Source organism: Pseudophryne corroboree, chromosome 5 (assembly GCF_028390025.1).
Source record: "Pseudophryne corroboree isolate aPseCor3 chromosome 5, aPseCor3.hap2, whole genome shotgun sequence".
NCBI lineage: Eukaryota > Metazoa > Chordata > Amphibia > Anura > Myobatrachidae > Pseudophryne > Pseudophryne corroboree.
Window position 1 is genome coordinate 610927191 of NC_086448.1, and position 21396 is coordinate 610948586.

Sequence of the window (21396 nt, forward strand, 5' to 3'; positions counted from 1 at the left end):
ACGGTTTGGTATCAACTTTTACCATCCAAGCACCAAGTAGGGGGAGAAGGCACGCTAGGTGGTATAAACGAATATCGGGAAATGCCAGACCCCTCTCCAGTTTTGGTAGTAACATCATAGAGCGAGCTAATCTAGGTTTTGATCCCGTACACATATATATATTATAAACACAGAGTTACATTTGGCTATTAAAGCTTTAGGCAACAGAATGGGGATCGTTCTGAACGCGTATAATAATTTGGGGAGTACCATCATTTTTATAGTGGCAATACGACCCATCCAGGTCACATGGTGCATCATCCAGTCCGATAATAAGGTTATTTTATTCAGAAAAGGTGGGTAATTACTAGTTACAAGATCTGAAACTCTCGGTGTGATCTGAATCCCCAGGTATTTAAGGCTCCTATCCTGCCAGGCATACTCATATCGAGATTTCAACACTTGTAATTGGGATGGGGAAAATGTATTGGTAACGCTTCTGTTTTGGAAGTATTCAATTTATAATATGAGACCAAAGAATATTCCTCCAGAATCAAATGTAGGTGGTGTAATGATGTGTCTGGGTTTACTAATGTGAGGAGAACATCGTCCGCAAATAAGCTGATTTTATATTCACGACCAAAGACAACTGGGCCCTGTACTGTCCCCTCAAGTTGGATAGCCTCTGCCAGAGGTTCTATCGCTAAAGCAAAAACCAATGGAGATAACGGACAACCCTGGCGAGTGCCGATAGTAATCTGGAATGTGGGGGAAAGGATACCATTTACAAAGACTCTAGCAGTCAGATGCGAGTACAATGCTGTTATAGAGGACAATGCTCCGCCCCCTATCCCAAACTACTCAAAGACCACATACAAGTACCTCCAGTGTAATCTATCAAATGCCCTCTCCTCGTCGAATGAGAGCAATAAAAGCTGCTCCGAGGACGCGGAAAGGACATCTAGGACATTAACAATCCTCCTAGTATTGTCTGGGGATTGTCTACCTGGACAAACCCAACTTGCTCGCGTGTGACCAATGCGGGGATCAATGGATTCAACCTATTCGCTATTAATTTTGCGTAAATCTTAACATTGGTGTTCAAGAGAGCTATTGGACGATAGTTAGTCACTAAAGCTGGATTCTTCCCCGGTTTAGGGAATGTGACTATTCTAGATTCTAGCATTTCAGTGGGGAAAGACCCCACAGCTGAGGCATCATTAAAAACTGGGATCAACACTGGGATCAAAACCTCTTGGAAGCAATTACAGAATTTGTTAATATATCCATCAGGGTCCGGTGCTTTGTCTGCTGGAAGGGTTTTAATAACCTGTTGGAGTTCCTTCTCCATCCAGGGGAGTTCCAAGGTCTGCAGATCTGACATCTCCAAACAAGGAAGGGACATCATCCCTAAGAAAGGATTGATATCTTCAGATGTCAGTTGGGGAATTGTAAGATCAACTGTCAGATTATACAGTGAGGCATAATTGGCAAAGGCAGAAGCAATGTCTACCGGGTCAGTTACTTTTGCACCTTGAGAATTGGTGACTACCTTTACTCGATCTCTTGCAGTTTTAGCTCTTAGTTTCCTGGCCAATAATCTGCTCGCTCTATCCCCTGGAACGTAAAACCTCTGTTTCAACCTAAACAGATTTCTTTGAACTTATGGCAGAGCAAGAACGTTCCATTCCTCTCGAAACCATAAGAAGTTCACGGTAGATGGATTTATTAGAGGGGGAGGATTTGAGTTTATTCTCGAGATATGTTCTAATATTTCTAAGTGTGCCCCCAAAAAGGAGTAGCTCTCTTCTGTCCTTCCTTGCCTATAGGAAGGGACTTTAGTTTATGTATAGCTTTTTTTGTTACAGGTTTTATTATGATACACCTTTTTGTGTGAATAAATGACATTTTCTGAAGCCATACAATACTGTGTAAAGTCTCCTTGCAAAACACAGATAAACATTATTGTAAATTGCAACACATTCAGTTAGAAAATTAATTCCAAGATCTTGTTGGTTGCAAATGGGTTAACAACAGCAGCAGCTCCTAACTGGGTGGAGGAGAGGGGGCTGCTGCTGGTTGTGCTACATGGTCCCCGTCACTGGCCGGGTACCGGCACCTGCACAATATAGCGGACAGGCGCCGGGACTGGCGCATGCACTTAACTGGGACTGCGCATGCGCAAAAACCCTGGCTTCTATGGACTGTCTCAACATAGAAGACGGCAGTGGCTGCCCGAAAGGCAGGAAGTAGCTTCCCACAAGGAGTCCGCTAATTGCAGCACAGTCTGGCAGTCCCAGAGGGAGGAAACACCTCCCAGTGGGACTGTCTGTCTTGCAGGTGGCTGACAGGTAGGACATCCAATAGGAAGTCACTGCTAGTCACAGTATAGCCAGCGCCGCATCAGGCTCGCTGACATGGGCTAAGGTGGCGGATTTAACTTTTTTTTTTTTTGGGGGGGGGGGTTTCTTGGGGCTTAATCTAGTTCATCATTTCCATAAATGCAAGTCAAACTGGCAAGGTAGCTGTCCCAAACATGGCGATGAAATAGGTCATTGCTTGCATATTATGATCAATTCTTACTCTTGATGTCACAGCAATCTGTTGGATGCTGAGCGCACAACTCTAACATCTTACGGGAATGTAATGATCTGTATGAATAACTATATAGATACAACAAAGTTTTCAGAGCTTAGTATCAGCGGTAGAGTTATAAGTGTACTTTTAAGGTTACATCAGATGTCAGAATTGGCTAAGGAAATAAAAATGTATCAAGAACAAAATGTTCTAAGGACATTAGTAAATAAAAGCATCAAACGATCAGGAAATAGTATACCAATGATACGCATAACATGAACATTTATAGAAAATAACATTTTGCACAATAGGCATAATTATGTCTAGCCATTCTACAGATCAGAATTATATGTTCAGATCATAAAATGTATGTGTATATTGATATGAGAATAAATACTTAATACACTGAAATAACTGTCGCTATGACAACATGGATGGATCCCAGCATGCCCTCAATTTGCTGCAGGACCAGCTAATTATACACAGCTGTGTGTGAACTATACCTGTATATAAGTATGAGCTGATACACATACACAAATATAGTACAGGTTGAGTATCCCCTGTATTACATCATTGTAAAATCCAATAGTTGCAAATGAAATGATCAACCAGTGCTGTGTGTGTAGAATTATTCTTCCATATACAGCACAAGAGCCTTATCCTGCACTGTGAGCAAAGTAAAAAAAAAAAAAAAATAAAAATAAGAAAAAAAAATGTAAACTTGCATCTGGACAAACCATTAAGGTTACAAATAATTTTTTTTTGCATGCAGGGTGAACCAATGGCTGCGTTTGCATGTTCAGATGTGTCTGAATAAACAGGGTATAATTGGATAAAGAGAAAAAAGAAAAAAAAATTGTGAAAGTAAAATAAATGATAGAAAACCACAGTTTTTCGCGGCTTAAAACATTTCAGGGCCATTACATCTGCCCCCCATGATAAATCGCTACATATACAGTAGCTGTAGCAATATACCGTATTGGGTGGTATTCATGTGACTGGCGGTCAGCATACCAATGGTCACATGACCTCCCCCAAAATCCCACCCCCTCACTATCCCGACTGTTGGCATGCCGACCAACAGGGACTATTTCCACTCATGGGTGTCCACGACACCAATAGAGTGGGAATAGAACCCACCGAGCCCACAAGGGGCTTGCTGCACTCGGCTCTCCCCGCTGGGATCCCAGCGTTGGTATGCTACCGGGATCCCGGCGTCAGTATGCTGACCAGCGGTTAGGAGACCATCGGTCAGTCATACTACACCCACTGTATCATGTCTAAAATTTTGCCCTTCAAAATGAAAGTACGCCCTACTCAATGATCAGGTGCAGGGTGCTAGAATGAAAACTGCACATCTGTAGCCCACAAATGCTGGACAGCCTTATTTTTACACTGCAAATACGATCTGAGTGTGGATACAGCATTCCCAAATCTAACTTTTACACCTCCCCCAACTGCACGGTGCAGCACGGTTTTGCCAAGGTGCATACGCACTTGCTTTTTCTGCACTGCTCAAAACTCAGAATCAGGGCCAATGAGTCAACCTGTATATGTGGATATTATTATTTACAGTTGTGCTCATAAGTTTACATACCCTAGCAGAATTTGTGATTTTCTGGCCATTTGTCCGAGAATATGAATAACTCACAAATTTTTCTTTCACTCATGGTTAGTGGTTGGGTGAAGCCATTTATTGTCAAACAACTGTGTTTACTCTTTTTAAATCATAACGACAACAGAAACTACCCAAATGACCCTGATCAAAAGTTTACATACCCCAGTTCTTAATACCGTGTATTGCCCCCTTTAACATCAATGACAGCTTGAAGTCTTTTGTGGTAGTTGTGGATGAGGCTCTTTATTTTCTCAGATGGTAAAGCTGCCCATTCTTCTTGGCAAAAAGCATCCAGTTCCTGTAAATTCTTGGGCTGTCTTGCATGAACTGCACGTTTGAGATCTCCCCAGAGTGGCTCAATTATATTGAGGTCAGGAGACTGAGATGGCCACTCCAGAACCTTCACTTTATTCTGCTGTAGCCAATGACAGGTCGACTTGGTCTTGTGTTTTGGATCATTGTCATGTTGGAACGTCCAAGTACGTCCCATGCGCAGCTTTCGTGCTGAGTGCAAATTTTCCTCCAGTATTTTCTGATAACATGCTGCATTCATCTTGACATCAATTTTGACCAAGTTTCCAGTGCCTTTGTAGCTCTCACATCCCCAAAATAATATATATATACATACATACACACACACACATATACACTGGGGCGTCAGAACGTTTTAGGTTGGGGGGGGGGGGAGATATCATTTCAGTTTGGCGTCCTTGGCTTCCCAGCACACTGCGACAGTTGTAATCATATGTGTGGGTGCATCATTATTGTATAATTAGCATTACCTGCAGTATGGTGACCACATGACAGGGGTTCAGCAGGTATATGACAGTTTTGGTGGCAAATTCAAAGCCAACCTCCACTCCAAACATCAGGCAGAGCACCACCAGCAGCAGGTTCTTGCCCAGGCTATCCGTCTGCCGAAAGGTCCCTGTCCCCTAGCTTCCCCCGGTGATCCTACGCAGAAAAAGCCCAAGCTCCAGTCGTGACACCAGCAGCAGGACCAGGCTCTCACTTAGCTGCTCCTCTGCGGACAGGAAGGACGTGACCTCCGGGCCCCATTGCTGGACTGGGGTCCAACCCTCCGTACAACCAGTCCGAACAGCAGGACATGATTTTCTCGGTCAGCAGCATACCCCCGCTGCCTCTTTCCTGGCAGACGATGATCAAATGCATGGGCATATGTTTATACCTGGCGCCCGGAGGCAAAACAGACAGTGGTGCCCCTCCCCACCAGTGGCTCCAGCCGACGCATGTGCCTAACCCTAACATGCAGCCTAACCCTACCGTCCTTCCCTCCAGCCGCAGGATCCTGTAAACTGGGATGTCAACGATAGGCAATCAGTTTGCCGGCTGTTGGGATACCGGCAGTTAGGATACCGACGCTGGAATCCCGACAGTCGACAATGCTGACGGCTGGAATACTGGCTCATAAGGGCTATACGCACTCGCGGGTGTCGACGACACCCATGGAGTGGGAAAAGAACCTGTGGCGAGCGCAGCGAACCACCGAGTTCGCAAGGGGCTTCATAGCACTCGCCTACCTGCTGGCATTCTGACGGGCAAGATGCCGCTGTCAGGATACTGACAGACGACATCCCGCCCGCAATACATATGTATTCCATGTCAATTACAACGCATATCTATATATATATATATATTCATATATTAATAAATGAAAACAATGCTTACCTGGCATTCTTAAGTGGTGTTGAATGTGGTTGGTCGTCCATTCCGTCATGCGTCCTCTGATCGGCAGCCAGCAAAGCCATTTTGTGAGGAGCAGAGGCACACATTGACAGGCCCGCCATCAAGGGGGAATGTCGGATACTCCAGTCCTGGGCCAGGACTGAGATGGGGCCCGGGTGGTTGTAGTGAGGATCAGGTGGCCAGGCCAGCTGCCTGCGCATCGGCAGGTAGCCACGGAAGGACAGAGGCAGATGCTGAGCCGCGGTCATATTCTTCAGTGTTGACCCCTGTGGTGACCTGCTTGTGATCTATAGAAGCAGGTCACCATCCTATACAGTGTGACTGTGCTGCTCACGATCGGGGGCGGAGATTCCTACGGACATTGCTAGGAAGCCTGTCACTAACTTTACATGCACAAACAGTGACAGTGAGAAAGAGTGAGGGAGCTCCAGATGCCGGAACATTGTGGGACTTCGCGTGTACAGTGTATGGCCAGCCCCAAGGGCATATTACCTTATCTTTTTTTTGTATAACCCGCAACTGGCTGTGTCGCATGGCCTGCCAATCTGTGCCCCCCTAAGAAATTTCCACCACTGGGCGGGAGGGGGAGCATGGAGAACATGGTAGGAGGAGAAGGATAAGGTAATGTCATGTGCGGCAGCGGCGGATGTCCAGCGCTCCCAATCGCCAGTGGCGGTGTGAGGCTGTGAGTGGGGGCAGAGGCTAGTAAGCAGGGTTAAAAGCAAGGGCACTGCCGAAGCATGGGGAGGACGGGGTGTGTGTTAGGGATGTCCATCGGTGGGTTATCCACCGATGGTACCATCGGTGAATAACCTCGATGGTGGTAAACCATCTGTAAGGGAACCATCGACGGTCACCATTATTTTAGTACTGGGCTAGCAGCGGCCAACCAGGGCCCGGGGGTCTGGCTTCATGGGTGTCAGGGGGCGGAGCTATGCTCAGTGTACCCGACACCCTGGATAAAAAAATAAAAGATATTTGACAGCTCTTTATCATTGATGGTGGTTCTCCCTCATCGATGGTAAAAGTAGTTATCATTGGTCATAGACCATCGATGATTTTGAATCATCGATGGTCATCCCTAGTGTGTGTGAATGTTATGGTTCGGCAGGCATTGAGTGCGGCAGCAGTACTTCACCTAGAAGCTCCTCTGTCCCAGTATTATCGGCGCCTCTCTCATCTTTATAGACACTGGTGACCGGCACTCCAACAATATAGCAACTGGTCCTGGTGCCCGAATCAAAGTAACAAATACAGCGAATGGAAGAGACGGCACTCCGGAAATCAATAGTTTGAAATCGACATGGTCAACGTTTCGGAGACCTTTAATCTCCGTCGTCAGGACATAAGACATAAGGTCCTCCTTATGATGGACAGATAAGCTTTTAAAAAACTTTTATTTTGTATGTGTGAAACCTGCTAAAATTTACCCTGGATTTATTTGTGTATTTTTATTAAACAGATGTGTAATATCTTGCTATATCATTGTAGAGTGTGATATTTTGGGAATACTTTAGAACCCATTAACACCCACTTATTAGCACAGTGTTATGAATGCATGCAGGTTAAGATGTTACACACCATTTTTGCTTCTTCTTTTTTACATATTACTATGAACTATCATTAGTCTGAGGACTGAAGACTCCATTATTGAGATAAGTGATTCTTTCTATCATCCTCCCAGTATCTAGTCCACTCAACCCTATCTCCTTTTTTGGCATTAACAGGCGCTGGTCACTTTCATGTGATCATATTTTTTTCCTTTATTGGTTACCAGCAGCCACTCGTGATATAGAGGAATGTATAGAAAAGGACTGTTTTTATTAAAACATTTGTTGAATTAGGATATATACCTTTACAGATTATAACTGACCACCTTGTGCGCATATCAACACATTTACTAAATACATATATATATATATATATATATATATATATACATACACACACATACACACAACGTACGCAGTTGCAATACAATAGTAGTTAGAGGTGGCACTCACTCAGCCGTCCAGGTCAGTAAGAACAACTGTAGCCACAGTGTAGTTCTAACGTTTCTGAATTTTTAGCTCTCTGATAACGGAATAAAAGTTATATATATTAATATAACTGGACAGCTGAGTGAGTGCCACCTCTATCTACTATTGTATTGCAACTGCATGTGGATGGTAGCGGGGCATGATAAACTATATTGTTGAGTGCTGGTTCTTTTGAAACGTCATATTGTATCATTTAAACATGATCATAGATCCCTTAATTCCTAGTAATTAGTGTACCTATCACAGGATCGGTATGTAAAGCCGGTGGGCGGGATCCTGGCCGTCAAACCACTCGCTGCGCTCGCAACACTGCAGGCAAGATTTATTCTCCCTCTATGGGTGTCGTGGACACCCATAGAGGGAGGAAATCCTGTGGCGCCGGCATTCTGGCGTCAGTATTTCACCACTAGTAGGGATTCCGGAGTCGGCATAGCGACATCCGGGATCCCGACTAGCGGTATGGTGACCGCTTCCCCTTGTCACGTACAGTAGTTGTAAAAAAATTAACATTCATAGTACATTCACAGTCAGGCTTTTACTTTTTTATTTATCAACAGACACCACATTTTTAGAGAATCAGTTACAACAAGCCCTGTATATGTTATCTTTGCTTCAGGCATTATTTATATTAGCCATTATGTGTGGGCTAAGAGTCCAGTGTCACTGATACAAGCAAAAGTATTATGTGCAAAAAAATAAAATAAATCCAGAAAGCACAGGTGGGGGACTGGGTCCTCACCACCACTTTACAGGTACTTTCATGTGATAAGTGCAGCACTAGAAATGCACCATACAATGCAATAAACTTCAGATTACCATATTATCCCTTTAAACCAGGACACTCATAAATTACACATGTTCTGTGGCTAGCTGACTACAAGCCTGCACTGGTTTTAATCAGCCACAAAACCTGTGTAATTCATGAGCACCCAAGTTTAACCACTTGCCTGGCATGGTCGCATTGTTGCGACTACACCAGGCAGTGAGTTATCTGATCTGGTCACAAAAGATACGACCAATCAGATACAGTGTCGGCGGCTGCAGGAAGAGAATATTCCTCAGCTGCTGCTCTTGCCTCCCTGCACCCTCCCCCAGTGTCTGCCATGCTGCTGATCGGTCAGAACAACAGGACCCCCCACCCAGCAGCTGCAAACATTAGCAGCCGCTGGGGAAATGTCAATTAAACCCACAGCACCCTCAGTGTGTACCTGGTGGCTGTAGCCACTGGGAAAATGAAAGTCGCAAAGGTCATGATGTCACTGATATTCCGATGGTGACAAACTAATGTTTGGATGTTTGCCAAAACATTTAATTTCTGATTGTTAATTGAAAGGCCCTGTTAATCATGAAGAGCAAATATCAAAACCCTGACCCCAACTTCTGCTCTTAGAATACATGTCATGTGCTATGGTGTCTTACTGCAGATCAACTGAAAGGAACACTCATTTTATTACAGGTCTGTAACACAATCACTTTGAAGATTGTATTTCCAGAGACAAGTAAATATAACCCCACATCACAGACTTAAGCCATAATGTGTACTTACCAAATTTGTAACCTAATTTTCTTTCCCCTTAACTCTACAGTTTTGATTTTAAAATCCACACCTGCAAAGACAAAAATAAACAGATAAATATAGCACCATCTATACTATATCACAGCGGGAAACAGGAAAATAAATGTAAGGTAACCAGTGGTTTGTCAGCTATTACTAAACTACAAGTCACAACATTTTATAACAGATATAGTGGTTTATCTGCCTCTTATGCTGAGCGACAAGTACTTTATAAACACACAATGCATACATATAGCTTACACGGGTGTAGTATGGTATGCCGGCGGCCGGGCTCCCGGCGACCAGCATACCGGCGCCGGGAGCCCGACCGCCGGCATACCGACAGTGTGGCGAGCGCAAAGGAGCCCCTTGCAGGCTCGCTGCGCTCGCCATGCTGCGGGCAGCTACGCGCGCCACGCTGTTTATACTCCCTCCAGGGGGGGTCGTGGACCACCACGAGGGAGAATAGCTGTCGGTATACCGGGTGTCGGGATCCCGGCGCCGGTATACTGTGCGCCGGGATCCCGACATTCAGTATACTGAAGACCACCCAGCTTACACCCTGAGCTGGTTTTGGAGCATTTAGTCCCATTTTGAAAAACTTTTCAAAAGGTTCATTAAAATTCTCAGAAAAACAAATGTACTATAACAGGCATGGCTAAGTGTACATGGTTAAACATTTTTAGGCGTGTATTACCAAGCTACACAAGCATTAGGACTAGTACACTTTGTACAGTTACTTTTGAAACCGAATGTAAACAATCAACAGAAATATAATACAGACGAATAACTTTAAAAAATGTGGTTAGGACAGCGCTTCCAAGTATTACTGGGGGGCTGTATTTCAGCTGCTAGACCTTAGGGTTACCCAATTACCTCTTAGAACAATATTGGTAGGTACCAACTGATAAGTTGATGGAGGTCAGCGCTAAGTAGTATTAGGTAGTATAATATTCTAGTGCTGTGCAACTCATCTGCTAAGTGAAATGACTGATCGAAGTTTATGCAGACAAATGTGAATATATAAAAGGTTAAAGTAGACAAATATGAGTATAATACAAATATAAAGGTTTTAATTGATACTGAAGTCACAATGCTTCATATGATGGGTATGGGTACAAATCCCAATAAATCAATGATTGCACTCAAATAAAGTTTAAAAGGTTAAAGAGTTAATATGGGTATTCCGTCAATACAGTTCAAATGATGAAGGGATGATTAATCAAAAACAATGCTGGATGTAGAGGTTCTATGTCCTGGTGGAGCGGCGGCCTGCATCCGCCAGTTGCATACACGTATCGGCCCCAAGGGCCTTCCACAGGGAGTGTTATATCATATTCCCTGAGAAAGGTCCATAGGGCCGATACGTGTTGGAGGATCAAGCAGCTACATTCAACATTTGCCTGATATCTTCTACCCCCTGGACGGCACCCTAAGTCTCCTCTCCAGCAAGCAGAGTTGAGCGGTCAGCACGTTGATGGACTATCGGGAACAGCGTGTTCTCGTAAGAACACGTAGGACCCGGAAGTCTCGCGGCTGCTGGCGGTACCGGGCTGTGTGGAAACGGGAGCGCAGGCCTGCATGCACCGCCACCGACTCTCAGCAGTAACAGGGACGGGGCACCAGGAGACCACACAGGAATAATATCGGCGGCAATCACCGCTCACCAGCCGCGGAGAAGAAGGGGAAGTTTTATGCAACTAGCGGATGCAGACGCTGCTCCACCAGGACATAGAACCCCTACATCCAGCATTCTTTTGATTGATCATCCCTTCATCATTTGAACTGTATTGACGGAATACCCATAATAACTCATTAACTCTTTAACCTTTTAAACTTTGAGTGCAATCATTGGTTTATTGGGAATTGTACCCATACTCATCATATGAAGCATTGTGACTTCAGCATCGATTAAAACCTTTATATTTGTATTATACACATATTTGTCTACTTTAATCTGTACATATTCACATTTGTCTGCATGAACTCTGATCAGTCATTTCACCTAGCAGATGAGTTGCCACTGGTGAATAACATTATAGATCCAAAGGACTCAGGAGTAGATGTAGGATTGTGCATTACAGGGGGAAAGTGGTAGCAGCATGTTATGTGCACTGATACTGCTTCTCCCGCATGTATTAATGTGGCAGTCAGTGTGTGCTACATGATAGTGGCGTCAAGTCCTATCATGTCAACTAATGATCAGCACTGATAAATCTCAATACTTAACAACCTTGTATCTTTCCTACTAGACTTAGGACACAAACTAACGTAACTAGACAAGATAGATAAAGGAAGCATAGCAAGAAAACATGGAAAAAAACAATTTACTTAATTTAATATTTTTCTGAATAAGAAACTTTTGGCCTAGGGGAGTCGTGAAAAAAATTCCGATACTTCATGGCTGCGTGAGTCTAAAAATTTAAACCAAGTTCTAGGTATCAAGGTCTATAAACCACTGGATACTAGGAACTACCTACCACAGTGAGAACTGACAGCAGCAGCCAAGTGATGAAGATATTGATGTAGCATAAGAAAAATAATGAACTTGGGAGTGAAAAATACCTGCTCCTTACACCAGGAACAATACACACACACACACACACACACACACACACACACACACACACACACACACACACACACACACACACACACACACACACACACACAAGAAACAAAGGCCTAGGCTGCTCTTCACAAATTTGCACTCAAATAAAAAATCCTCAAAGATGAAACCAAAGGGGTAATTTCAGCAACAACCAAATGTACACAACAAATACAGATTCAGAAATTAGATAGGCTAATATTAAGTTTCAATCTACAGATGAGGACAAATTTGTTGGGACCCTTACCGCTCACTGAAACAATGCTTCATTCCTAATGAGAATTGCTGAAATGAAAAGCTATTGTGTAATATATACCTGCATGCCATTGCTGTGTCATAGACTAAAGCAGTGGTTCTCAAACTGTGTGCCATGGAACCCTGGGATGCCTCGGGACACTTACAGGGGTGCCTTGGATTGGTGGTCCAAGACCAATTCAAATTAGTTATGGTCAATGTAATAGGCAAAACCAGTGTTGGTGGTCGTCAGTCATAAAATATGTGGACAAGCAGAAACAAATCTTATCCATCACCACATAATTGAATCTAAGATGACATATAAACACAACTTAATATTTCTTTCCAAATTTCTCAATAAGAATCTTTTGGCCTAGGGGTGCCGTGAAAAAAAAATGGATGCTCTAGGGCGCCGTGGACTAAAGCAAAGAAACTGTGAAAACAGATACATTATTCTCCAAAGACATTCTAAAATCGCCTGGGCAGATATGTTGGTACGCCTTAAAAAAAGATAATAAACAACTTGATTATAGTGACGTTTCAAACTAATGGCTTTCTTGAATTAGCATCACACATGTCTTCAATCTTCTTAGTCATTCAGCCTATTTAAATGTAGAAAGTAGTCACCGTGCTGTTTGCACCACACGTACCAGAGAAAGCAAAGGAGAGAGGGCTTGGTGATATGCACAGTGTAGAAAAGCGGCTGAGAAAAACCATACAATAAATATTCTAATGCGGCAGTAGGCACCTGTAGGAAAAATGCACCTCCTGCCAGAAACTGTGACCCAAGCGCCGATGGGGTCTATTTTCTAAGCCTGGAGAGAGATAAATTGGAAAGAGATAAAGTACCAGCAAATCAGCTCCTGTCATGCTGCATGCTGTGTTTTAAAAATGACAGGAACTGGTTGGTTGGTACCTTTCTCTCCAAGGCTTAAGGCTCACATACATCAGCAATCACGAAAACAAACTAAAAACACAATTTGCAGATTCTGAGACTTTTTCCCTGATTTAAAGAGTCCCCAATCCACCAATCTGTGTGGATACATTACAGATCTATTCAGGGATTTTCAGATCATTTTCAGCAAATACAGATCTGACAATCTTGAAAGGCTCATCAGTTTACTAGAAACGGTCCGCAAACTAGCTGATTGTTACTATAAACTTGCAATCTACAGTCCCAATTGCTCGGTGAAATCCAACAAGTAGGACAACCTGATTTATTATTTCCAATCTCTTTTTGGATGGAATCTGTGAACCCCATACAATGTTGATTTATTAACACAATCATCTGCAAAACTCCAAATGGCCACAATTTATTTCTGATGTATGGGGGCCTTATGTAAATAGACCCCTATGTCTGTTTATATTGCATCATACCAATCAGAAGCAGTTACTTTTATCTGTGAAAATCTCATACTGTACCTTTATTAATGTATAGAAATATTGATGGGCCAAGATGCATCTTTGCAGTTATTATGAGCGGAAGCCAGCAGCAGCGTCCAATGCCGGATCCCACCCATGAAGGACCCGTTTACAATTCCCGGGTGGGATCCGGCATTGGCGGTGTGAAAGGGGTAATAGTAACCTGCACCCACTATTTAGCTTAGCCAAATCATACCCTTTCACACCTCAAATATATCCCGAGATATTGCCGGGTCGAGCCGGCCCGACCCAGATTGAGGTGTAGTCTAAAAGCCCCACTTTTGAATATCCCGGGTCGGGTAACCCTGCATTTCAACCCGGTATAAAAGCAGTGTTAAACAGGGATTGGATCCGGGTCAATGTGCACTCTAATACCCCTTTCACACCGCCAATGCCGGATCCCACCCGGGAATCGGAAACGGGTCCTTCCCTGGTGGGATCCGGCATTGGACGCTGCTGCTGGCTTCCCCGACCCAGCAATATCCTGGGCGGGTTGCCATAGCAGCAGGCGGCGGAGGCGGAGCTGGAAGATTAGATCATCTCCGCGCCGCCTCCGCCTGTTGTAGTGAACGGGTCCGAGCCCGTTTACGCTGCCATTGGCCAGTATTCAACCCGGGGATAACACTGCATTATTCCCGGGTTGAATTGCCGGGTCAGGCGACCCGAGATTTCCGATATGGCGCTTTTACATCGCACGCCCACCCGTGTCGACCCGTCAATATGCCGGGTCGATACCAGGTTATTTGTGCGGTGTGAAAGGGGTATAAAGTATCCAACCCGGGTTATTTAACCCTGCATTCATGTAAAAGTGCTGATTGGCTGTTCTTTGTGTGCGTTCATGATGTCAGCAGCCTGAGCCCTGCTACACAGGAGAGAACAGAGAGCATTAAGAATTAGAACTATTAAGAATTAGGTGTGAGGCAAAGATTGATAGGCAGCTTACTGCATACCTCCCAACTTATTAAAAGTAAAGAGAGGGAGATTGAGGCGCGCCACGCGCATGTGCGCCCGGAAAGGGGGGGTGGCCTATATGAAAGGGGGCATGGTCTAATGGCAGAGCTGAGATCGGGAGTCACGCCCCCTTGTACCGTCACTAAGGGGGCATGCCCAGCGCTCTCTGAGCTGCTCGCATGCCCCCCCCTCTCCCTCCTGTGAATAGACGCTGTGCGCACAGCATCTATTCACCGCTGCTCTGCTAAGCAGAGCAGTAGTGACAGGAGCCTCCAAAATGCCCCCTCCCACCGTGGAACACTACGGGTGGGACAGCCCCCAAAAAACGGGACTGTCCGCGCAAAAACAGGACTGTTGGGAGGTATGTTACTGGAACAGGTAAAGATGCAATTGTGTATAAAAACATAGCTCGGTCAGCCATGATTCCTGCAATGCTGTTAGCTGTACCCACCCTCTCCTTTTGTCCCCTTCTGACACCTCATCTTTCTGAGACAAAAAAAAGTCCATTTCAAATTACATACACAGTGTTTTAAATGCGGGTTGAGTTAAAAAGAGCCAACCCTGTAATAACCTGGGTTGAAAGTATAGTGTGAAAGGGTCTGATCTGTGTCCGACCTGGGTCAGAGCTGGATTCAAAATACCGGGTCAGACCCGGGTTTGCGGTGTGAAAGAGGTATCACAGATATATCCCTTTTACACCACAGCAATAACCCGGGTTAGTGCCGGTCCAGTGACCCGGTAATCCAACTGGGTAGTGAGCAAAGAAGAACCGGGTAACGGGGCAGTGTAAACTGGTCCCATTACAAGCATATCGAGAGCTGACTGCCCAGCGCTTGGAAATTATGTAATCTCCAAGCGCCAGCAGAGGGATGCCCCGGCATTAACCCAGGTCCATCCTGCTATGTAAACTGATTTCAAGCCGCTGTGACACTGCCATAACAGTGTTCAGTGACCCAGGCTGGACCCAGGTTTTTGGTGTAAAAGGGACATTACTAGCGCACATGAAAATGGTCCACAGCAACCAGTCACACACTACCTGATTTTTCTGTAGTACAGGTATAACCAACATCTAATTGGTTGCTGAAATTTCCATCAAATTTTTCAAAAATGCTCTTTCATGATCGGGGCAGCCCTGGCACTTTTTTTAGTTTGTTAGGATCATAGCAGTAATAGTTGGCCTTGCCTTTCAGAAAAGGCTACATGAATAGGATAGGTCAACACATGATACTGTATCAAGTTCTGTCACTACTGCAACATGTGATCTACAGTTACTCTTCAGATTCCTCAAGGACTAAAATTAGATTGTTATGGCTTTATGCTTTAATTCTATACACACTGACCGTTCTGGCTACAACTATGTTTTCATCTGTCACATATTGTTGAGCTTTAAATATTGCAATGGTATGAAGATGCTACTAGCTACATATTAGTAATGGATATTATATTGAAAAGCAGTATAACCCACCTCAGAACCTAAATAGTTTGCTGAGGGAAAGGCAGTCACATTAGCAAGGAGGGGAAATCAGTAGAGGTCTGCTGACAGTGGGGGTCATTCAGACATGATTGCTAGGCAGAGATTTTTGCTGTCCTGCGTTCAGATAGTCGCTGCCTACAGGGGGAGGGTAGTTTCGCTGTGCAAGTGTGCAATCGCATGTGTAACTGAGCTGCACAAACTGATTTTGTGCAGTCTCTGCGCTGCCCAGGACTTACTCAGCCGCTGTGACCACATCAGCCTGTTCGGTACTGGATTTAACGTCAGACACTCTCCCTTCAAACGCTTGGGACACCCCTGTGTTTTTCCAGACACTCCCTGAAAACGGTCAGTTGCCACTCACATACGCCTTCTTCCTGTCAATCTCCTTGCGAACGCCCACGCAAATGGATCCTTCGCACAATCCCGTCGCAGTGCGCCGATCCCCGTTGCAGCCGCACAATGCGTCAGTGCAGTGTGGCTCTGACGCATGCACAGTTCAGATCTGATCGCCCGCTGAGCGAAAACGCACAGCAGCGTTCAGATCTGAATGACCCCCCCAGTGTTCTAAGAAGCTGATTTCTGCCTCTTTCTGTGCATTGCATTCTGCACCTCTCCTCCATCTCATCTGGCCTGTCACAAAAGCAGGATGGGCCTGGTCTCCAATAAACATTCCCCACGCTCCAGGGATATAACAATCTCATCATGAACAAGATGATGTAATGCCTTCAGTGGATAGTTTGTCTGAGTATCTTATCATACGGCTATTCTATATCTAGGTGGCACCCAAAATGACGTTATCACACGTGCCAGTATAATAATGTACAGAAGAGGTGATACCTTGATCCAGATTTTCACACAACACATTGTGATCTGTGATTCACAACTTTCATTAACACAATCCCAGCTAGATTGTTTGTTTTTTTCACACCAGCAAGAAAGTAATATTTAGGGTCTTCCATAACCAGTCCTTCCTAATACATATTTTAATGATTTGAGTTCCTACCCATGTCTTCATCATGTGTATACAACTGTATGGCTGCATGCCGCTGTAGGCATATACCAGGCACTTACTGTACGTGCAGACCTGCAAAGCATTGCTCATGTTGTGCTGTGACACTGGGGGAGGAGAGCACTAGGCCAGCTGGGTATGGACATCAAAGACCACTGTTTGTGCCCTCAGATTAATGTACCAAATTAGAACAGGAGCTCAATAACAAGTGTGTAGATGGTGACCTTCAGCTAATACTGTCCCATACATGCTGGTTCTGCAACTATGGTGCACAGCGTCGTACACTGTAACAGTACAGGTAACACATCCCAGTAATTGCAGACGAAATATGTGATCCCATGTACAGTATACACAGCTTCCCCCTTACCCCGGGCGCTGGCTATACCAGCTGCCTGTAGATAGTGACACAGCATCACACTGGCTCCATCCCCAGCACAGAGCGGGCCCGGGGAGGCCGCTGGTGTAACAGCAGCACGCTGTGGGCATTACGTGACCCCCACGGCCCGACTCTTACCCACGGTGGACTTGCACGCCTCGCAGAAAGTGTCGTCCGTGAACCTCTCCATCAGGCTGGTCTTGCCCACTCCCCGGGAGCCGATGATAATAACCTGCAGCTTAAAGTCTGCCGGCCTCGGGGGCTGCTTCCGCCTGCGGCCCTGAGCTCCAGCCAGCGCCGGGGAGTTAGAGGCCGACCCCCCGAAGGAGATGTTGTTGCTGCTCCCACCGCCTCCTCCTAGTCCCCGATGGTATCCGGGCCTGGAATCCATTTACACATCCGCGCTGCTCACAGCGCCGTCACGTCAGTGCGAGGCCGGTCGTGGGTCGCTTCTGGCCGGGGGTAGCGCTGGGAGGGAAGCCGGTGCGCCGGGCAGCAGTATGGTGCTAGTCACAGCCTGGGCGCTGGATCCTGCTGTACACACACTGCTACACCACACAAGGCAATCCCTGCTGCTGCTGCTCACAGGAAGGGGCTGCCTGGCAGATGGGAAGCTCCCTCTATGGATGTGGAAGACTCGCAGGTTCCCATCGTACACTAGTGGCCAAAACTGAGGAAACCTTTTGGAAAATGTGCATTATTGAAGTTTAACAGCTTCTATCACTAATATATTTTAGTATTGTGCCAAGTAGCATACATCATTACAACGGCAATTTAATTTAGAACATAATACAACATAATACAATGAACTTTATAACAAAATTTTACATTTTGAAAACAGTTTTAAACATAGAAACATAGAATGTGACGGCAGATAAGAACAACTGGGCCCATCTAGACTGCCCCTTTTTTACCATATTGTTACTTAAACCTTATTTGATCCTTATTTCTTTGTAAGGATATCCTTATGTCTATCCCATGCATGCTTAAATTGCTCTACTGTCTTAAGGGCCCCATACACTAGAACGATCAGAGGCGGAACTACCGGCAGTGCAGGCAGTGCACTGCACTGGGGCCCGCCTCTGTCCAGGGGCCCAAGCATGTAATGAGTCAAACTGACTCATTACATGCCGCTGTGCGCTGCAGGCAACCGCTGCCCGCAGCGCACAGCCGACCGGAGATAGGAGCTGAGCAGCGGTACAGACGGGGGAAGGAGGAGGGAGCCGGAGGACGGAGCCGCAGCAGCGCTTTGTTACTGGTGGAGGCGCTGCTGCTGCTGCTCCTCTGCTTCCCTATAGGCTGTCTTCCGAGAACAGCCTATAGGGAAGCAGAGGGGCAGCAGCAGCAGCGCCTCCACCAGTAACAAAGCGCTGCTGCGGCTCCGTCCTCCGGCTCCCTCCTCCTCATTCTCTACTGCCCGGGAATCGTCGTCTGACGCAGCTGCACCGAGGAGCCTGAGGGTAAGTATAATTCTTCTTTCTTTCTTTTTTTCTTTCTTTCTTTCTTTCTTTCTTTCTTTCTTTCTTTCTTTCTTTCTTTCTTTCTTTCTTTTTCTTTCCTTCTTTCTTTCTTGTGCCTGCCTGCCGCAATGTGTAAAAAGGGGGGACTACCTGCCGCAATGTGTAAAAAGGGGGGACTGCCTGCCGCACTGTGTAAAAAGGGGGGACTGCCTGCCGCAATGTGTAAAAAGGGGGGACTACCTGCCGCAATGTGTAAAAAGGGGGGACTGCCTGCCGCAATGTGTAAAAAGGGGGGACTGCCTGCCGCAATGTGTAAAAAGGGGGGACTGCCTGCCGCACTGTGTAAAAAGGGGGGACTGCCTGCCGCACTGTGTAAAAAGGGGGGACTGCCTGCCGCAATGTGTAAAAAGGGGGGACTACCTGCCGCAATGTGTAAAAAGGGGGGACTGCCTGCCGCACTGTGTAAAAAGGGGGGACTACCTGCCGCAATGTGTAAAAAGGGGGGACTGCCTGCCGCACTGTAAAAAGGGGGGACTACCTGCCGCAATGTGTAAAAAGGGGGGACTGCCTGCCGCAATGTGTAAAAAGGGGGGACTGCCTGCCGCAATGTGTAAAAAGGGGGGACTACCTGCCGCAATGTGTAAAAATGGGGGACTGCCTGCCGCTATGTGTAAAAAGGGGTAATCTGCCCGACGCAATGTGTAAAAATGGGGGACTGCCTGCCACTATGTGTAAAAAGGGGAATCTGCCTGCCGTAATGTGTAAAAATGGGGACGCTGTCTGCCGTAATGTGTAACAAGGGCACGCTGTCTGCCGTAATGTGTAAAAAGGGCACGCTGTCTGCCGTAATGTGTAACAAGGGCACGCGGTCTGCCGTTATGTGTAAAAAGGGGTAATCTGCCCGACGCTATGTGTAAAAATGGGGAATCTGCCTGCCGTAATGTGTAAAAAAGGGGGGCTGCCTGACGCTATGTGTAAAAATGGGGAATCTGCCTGCTGCTATGTGTAAAAAGGAGGAATCTGCCTGCCGTAATGTGTAAAAATGGGGACGCTGTCTGCCGTAATGTGTAACAAGGGCACGCTGTCTGCCGTAATGTGTAACAAGGGCACGCTGTCTACCGTAATGTGTAAAAAGGGCACGCTGTCTGCCGTAATGTGTAACAAGGGCACGCGGTCTGCCGTTATGTGTAAAAAGGGCACGCTGTCTGCCGTTATGTGTAAAAAGGGCACGCTGTCTGCTGTAATGTGTAAAAAGAGGAATCTGTTCGCTGTAAGGTGTAAAAGGGTCTCTACCTGGTGTAGTGGTGCTACTGTGCGGCGTAATTTGAATAATGGAGACTACTGTGTTGGTATTATTTTGTGGCCACACCCCTTCCCCACGAAGCCACGCCACTATGTATTTTTGCGCGCGCCTACGGCGCGCACTGCCCCCGGGGTGGACTTGGATGGGGGGGGGGGGCCCAAAGCATTTTGTCGCACCTGGGCCCACCGCTTGCTTGTTCCGCCACTGAGAACGATAATGCCCGATTTCGGGCATTCGGCATTTTGGAGGTGTTTCCGATCCAATGCGCATTCCCGTGAGCATCGGATCGGATCCTCCAGATTGACTGTGCTGCACTAGCGATCAGGTCTGACCCCGCAGGCATGGCTGGGATCAGTACCGTAACTAGACATTTTAGCACTGTGTGCAAGATAGGACATCGGCACCCCCCTCTATGTAAAAAAGGGACAGTGCGTACCGTAGGCGGGCGCAAAAAATATAGAGGCGTGCCTTCATGGGGAAGGGGTGTGGCCACAAAATAATACCAATTCATATTACATATTATAGTAGTCTGCATTATTCAAATTACGCTGCACAGTAGCACCACTACACCAAGTACAGCCCCTCTTACACATTACGGCGGACAGATTCCCCTTTTTACACATTACGGCAGACAGCGTCCCCTTTTACACATTACAGCAGACAGCTTCCCCTTTTTACGCATTACAGCAGACAGCATCCCCTTTTTACACATTACGACAGACAGCGTCCCCTTTTTACACATTACGGCAGACTTCGTCCCCTTTTTACACATTATGGCAGTGTCCCCCTTTTTACACATTACGGCAGTCAGCGTCCCCTTTTTTACATATTACAGCAGACAGAGTCCCCCTTTTACACATTAGGTAGACAGACCGATAGATAGATAGACAGACAGATAGAATAGATGATACTTACGATTTCTCCGCTGGCTCAGGCAGTCAGGCTCCTCAGTGCTGGCAGCTCCGGGGGCAGGGGAGGAGGGGGAGGAGGGAGCCGCAGCAGCGCAGTGTAATTGCTGGCGGCGCCACATGCAGCTGTCCCTCTCCTTCCACACAGACTGGCCGCTGCCGCTGTGAATGCTGGG

At 46.1% G+C, this 21396-nt stretch overlaps 1 protein-coding gene across 1 annotated transcript in view; it reads right to left on the minus strand.

Annotated features, from left to right (window-relative positions):
* Nucleotides 1-18186, minus strand: part of RAB12 (RAB12, member RAS oncogene family) — a 40769-nt gene extending 22583 nt beyond the window's left edge. Inside the window, exons 1-2 of the mRNA XM_063923491.1 lie at nucleotides 17688-18186; nucleotides 9467-9527 (exon numbers count right to left, since the gene is read on the minus strand). Coding sequence (XP_063779561.1) covers nucleotides 9467-9527; nucleotides 17688-17940 — 314 coding nt within the window. The 5' untranslated portion in view covers nucleotides 17941-18186. The remainder of the gene's footprint in view (nucleotides 1-9466; nucleotides 9528-17687) is intronic.
* Between the last annotated feature and the right edge of the window lie 3210 nt (nucleotides 18187-21396).